Source organism: Borostomias antarcticus (genome assembly GCF_949987555.1).
Source record: "Borostomias antarcticus genome assembly, chromosome: 13".
Classification (NCBI taxonomy): Eukaryota; Metazoa; Chordata; class Actinopteri; order Stomiiformes; family Stomiidae; genus Borostomias; species Borostomias antarcticus.
The window spans coordinates 12,558,090-12,563,305 of record NC_140246.1 but is presented as its reverse complement, the minus strand read 5'-3'; the positions used below and the strand labels follow the sequence as shown (position 1 = coordinate 12,563,305).

Sequence of the window (5,216 nt, the reverse complement as noted above, 5' to 3'; positions counted from 1 at the left end):
CGCAGGGATACAATTGCGTAAACATCCCAGAGCTTCGATTTTAATATTTATATAATGCACTTTTGAGATACGGACGTCATCCGGAGGCTACCAATCCACGGGGGTTTTACTGTAAGAGGCCACGGAGGAGGGCTCTCAGTGGGCAGGAGAGGACGGTAAACACGGGCCTCTCCACCGACAACCTTGGAGGATGACTCACTGTCGAGGACGGGGGAGGACTAATGCTAGCCAAAGAGCTGCGGAGAACTGGGTACTCAGATCTAGGAGGCGGGGGAGATGAGAGGATCACTGCACCTCCTTTTGCAGTGAACTAACCTGAAACAGCCATTCCCTCTTTTTGTCCACGGATAGAAACAGCAGCGTTTGAATAATAACTTCATGTTTTTGGAAAGTGAAGGCATGTAATTATTTCCGAGCTACTTTGGGAGAGTACTTGACAAAGGGTAAAAATGTTCATACTGAGGCCGAAAACTGCATACAATGCAACAGAATCACTCTCAGGGAGTCAGGGGGGGGGGGGGGGGGGGGGTTGAGGATGGACTCAATGATGGAAGTGCAGAGTACCATCATTTCCTTTGGTAGTCCGAATTTCTTCAGCTGCCTCAGGAAGTACATCCTCTGCTGTGCCTTCTTTTCAAGGGAGCTGGTGTTAAGTTCTCATTTTAGGTTCTGGGAGATGTGGTACCCAGGAAGGGAGAGGGAGAAGAATAGGGGGGAGAGGACGCATTCCTGGGGAGAGCCGGTGCTGATGGACCTGGAGTCAGAGATGTTTTTGCCCATCTTCACGTGCCGTTTGCTGTTGGACAGGAAGTCGGTGATCCAACTGCAGGTACTGCAGAGTCAGGCAGGTGCAGCTGGGAGAGCACATAATCCATTGTGGGCATGAGGATGGTGTTGAAAGCAGAGATCTGTCTCTCTCTCTCTCATTGCTTCTTTGCTAACCTTCAGCAGTCTAACTAGCAGGTAGATCCCTCCACAGCTGAGAATAGTCTTCCATTGGGGAAAACATTACATTTCACTCATCCTGGAGTGACAAACATCCAGAGCCCTGGGGGCTGTCAGGTGAAATCCCCTTCAGCCAGGAGTGCTACAAAGCTGATATAGGAAATAAAAAGGATGAATAGAATACCTATTATTCTGAGGTTTACTTTGAAACCTGTGCTCTCCTCTCTCTGAAATGAAGTCGATTCATTCCCTGTGGTGCTGCTCCAGCTTTCCGATCCCAGAGAGATTTACCCAGAGAGACAAACATGCCGGGCTTCTCCGCGGCTGTGTGTTCTCCAACAGGCGCCCCAGGCGACTTTAAATTAATCCTGTGCCGGCTTCCTCCCCTGCTAATTCGTCTGCAACAGCTACCAGGCTCTTAAAGGAAGGATGCTTAGCTTTAGAATAAGAGGGCTAAACTGTTCTGCTCAGCTCCACTGAAGCACTCGAATATGTATGTATTGGTGCTACAGTATATGAAGGGCACACATGGTGATAATATTGAATTCCCTAGTACTCCATGTGCCTTTCAGCTTCAGTGTCCTTGTTCTAATAAAGCCATCCAGGCTAACATAACCCATCATACCAAGGTTTGTCTCAGCCCGAACGTTTCATACGCTTAACCCTTTGCACGACGTCGGCACTCTTTTGTGTCCTAGAATGACAGGCGCACAATTTCCCTCCCATAGAAAGGCAGTGTGGGAGGATTGACAGGCCCATTGAGGCCAGTAACTGACGGGAAGGCGTTCAGACGCGCATTCGCTCCCACGGCAATCGCCAAATGTCCCTCTGTGCCGAGAAGTCTTTGAGGAGAGAACAGAATTCCTTTCTGACATGATTAGCAGTCAATTTACCGCCGTAATTACGTCGCTATCTGACAAGAGCGTTCACTCGTCGTCAGGCATCCTGTCAAGTCAGGCAACATGGAAACCTGCCGTGGTGCTTCCTAAGTCGTCTCAGGAGCACTGTAGCATATAGGTGCCAGTCATAACACTGGTCCAACTGCTGTCCCCAACATATCTAGTTGCTGATTAATTAGCTGCATGGTACTAAAGGGAATCTGGCCCCCTGTGAGTATGTTGTCTCATTGCATCACACACCACTAGTTCAACAACATGTCAAGCCTCTCTGGAGGACACTGCTTACTGGCTATGACTCAGATTTGCTGCCCTGCGTTTTATCTTAACCTACGCATGTGATTCATGCTGGACAATGTGTATTCATCTAAATAGATGGACATACTTTCTGGTCTGATTCATTTCTTTGATTCGTCCATCCCCACCTCTCCCCTTCCCCAGAAACTATATGAAGGTCTAATTTACACTCACAGATCAGATTAAATGCTGAGGACGCCGGGCTAGAAGATGATCATTTATGTCAACAGCTTTCCCTGGGGTTCGCCGAGCTCTACCGTGTCTATAGGATGAAGTCATGCTCAGCCTGCTTGATCAAAATGGTTTTTATTACATAGGGCAGTTCATAGAGCATGTCCATGTGTTAGGTGTAGTTACGCATTTCCTTAGTTTGACTACACGCACAAAAACATAAAATGTTGACATTTATATTAATAATTTGCTGTTTCAACATTCAAAGCTGTAAATTTGTTATAGCTACATTTTGTTAAAAACACCATATTTACAGTCATTGTAATACATAAAGGTTCTATATTTGGCATACTTACAACAATCTCATTATATCATTTACAATTTCTCAAGTACTGATTAATGTGAATATTTAATCCCAAAAATTCACAACAGATTTCAAAGGAAATTAACCATAAAAAAGTGAAACATACAAACAATACTGAAGTTAATTTTGAAAAACCGTTGCACTGAATTAAATGGGATCAATATTTTCTGCTAAAACTTTACAAAAACAGTGTATGCTCATCGTACAACACCACCCATTTCAACACTGTCTAAGCACTGCTGAACAGGACTTAAAAATACAGTGCAGTCAACCAACCGGCTCTCTACCAAACATCTCCTACTCAACTATACACGTGTGATTACACATGGGTTAAATGAAAATGTTCTGTTTCTAGAGCTTTTGGAAAAGGTTCTACGGTAGTATGGCAAGCCCTCGTCTTGGCACTGTTAGGGTGCTGGCAGTCTGAAGATTGGCAGTCGGAGATCGAGGGTATCTGGTTAATTTGACACACTGCACTTCAAATGCCTGGGATGGTCTGAGGAGAGCTAACTAACTGCTCCGTTAGAGTTCCTCTCAACACAACTGCTGTTCATATTACAACAGCTGATTCAATCTCAATTGTGCTTGTCTAAAATGACCACTGCTCAGGTCGACAGTGGTTCAGCATTGCCATTCTCAGATACAGCAACGCAATTTCATTACATGTAATAGCCTCAAAGGCAACGGGACTGTCATGGCGAGGAATACAAAGCCCAAGCTTGTCACTCCGGTTCTGAGTTCCAGTTTTCAGTATCCAGGTTCTAATTCCAGAGGTTCTAGTTCCGTGACAGAATTCTGTACAAGATCCTTTGGCACAATACTTGGTAAACCCCAAAGATCCACCAGTCACGTGCTGTACATGTACATTTCATGCAGGAGGGTTAGGGTGTGTTCACAGCCGACTCTCTGACAGGAAATGGCCAGCTCAAACAGGAAATGCCCCAGTTCTATACCAGGTGTCAAGCTATAGACTACAGGTCAGGCTGGAAGTGTCTGAGAGTCCGTCTGGAGAGGAGGAATATCACAATCAGACCAGGGACTTGAAGGAAAGTCAAGATTTTCATGTGATTGGATTTTGTGAAGGAGAGGATTGTCGAGTGTCTCATTATCACACCAATTTTCCTCTCACAGTAGAAAAGGCATTTTCTTTTACTGACCAAGGATAAAGAAGAGACATCTAAGAGCTATCTAAGATGAGCCTCTCCAATACCGGCTTTTTGGTAGGACTTAACGGTGAGCTGTTCTTACACCTATGTACAATCTACTCCAATACGATGCAATTACTTCACGCTACCAATATGTGAAAATACCTAGCAATAAAATGTCGACAGTATAGTAGTTACAGCATAGGTATAAGAACAACACAATGTTAAGTAATACAAGACATGGTCAAATGGCTGGTTACAGTGAACCTGCCAGTGTGTCTGTAACCATGGGAACACCCCCACCTACCACAATATATTGAAATGCAAACGCCACACCTCCAGCACCTTGTAGCCATAGAAAAAAAATAAACGTGCAAGACTCACGGATAAAAAGACTCTGTTTCCAATACTTAAGGCAAAACACTTATTATAGAACCAATATATACATATATTGGAATAATTACATCTATCAAAATGTATTTTTTTCTAGAATGTTCCAGTAATCATGAAGTAATACCTGCTATGGTGACCTGGCCTAATGTGTGTGCTAGAAGCTAAAAGTGCGGAATGACAATGAAAGTCCAATGCCCTCTGAAATGAAAACATTGAAAGATCCTCACTCTTAGACAAGCTCTGTCTGCCTGCCTGCCTGCCTGCCTGCCTGCCTGCCTGTCTGTCTGTCTGTCTGTCTGTCTGTCTGTCTGTCTGTCTGTCTGTCTGTCTGTCTGTCTGCCTTGGGGAGGGGAGGTGAGGGGCTGCTAGACCCAAACTGAAGAAAATCGAGGAGAGAGAGTGAGTTTGTGTCCAATAAAAAGTGCAAAACACCCCAGTGTGCGCCTTCCGTCCACCTCCAATCCCCCCCCCCTACCCCCCTCCCTAGTCTTGGTCCTCCGACTCCCGCCTCCACCCCTCCGTTGGGCCCTATAGCTGGGAGACCTTCCTGGGCAGGGGTCTGGGCCTGGGGACCTGCTCGGCCCTGCGGGCGTCTGTGGCGCCGTCCAGCTTCATGCTGCCGGTGCGGAGCTGGTGGGGCTTGGGGGGCAGGGCAGGGGCGTCGGCCTGGGGGGCGATTGAGAGGCTGTGGGGGAGGAGCACGGGCCGGCGGGGGTTGTTGCGTTCGTAAACGCTGTAGGGCGGCGGCGTCTTGTTCTCCCGGCGGATCAGCTCGTCCGACCCGCTCGAGACGGAGTTGGGCAGCGCCGGGTGGGCGTGGTCGGCGGCGGGCGCCTCGGTGCCAGAGGCCTCCGACACGCTGCAGCGGCTGAGGGAGGAGATGCCGCTGCTGTAGCTGCCCGACAGGACGGGGGAGTTGGACACCAGGCCGGCAGACGGGCACTCGGTGGGCGAAGGGGTGAAGGGCGGCACAGCAGCCTGGGGGAGGACGAGAAAAGGACATCT

The 5,216-nt window shown here is 47.6% G+C and overlaps 1 protein-coding gene across 1 annotated transcript in view; it reads right to left on the bottom strand.

The window, feature by feature from the left end:
• Positions 1 to 4,739: 4,739 nt before the first annotated feature.
• dock4b (dedicator of cytokinesis 4b) overlaps positions 4,740 to 5,216 on the bottom strand; it is a gene marked incomplete at its 3' end in the record, with an annotated part of 98,894 nt that continues 98,417 nt past the window's right edge. Inside the window, exon 53 of the mRNA XM_084448214.1 lies at positions 4,740 to 5,189. Within this exon, the coding sequence (XP_084304340.1) occupies positions 4,740 to 5,189 (450 nt within the window). The remainder of the gene's footprint in view (positions 5,190 to 5,216) is intronic.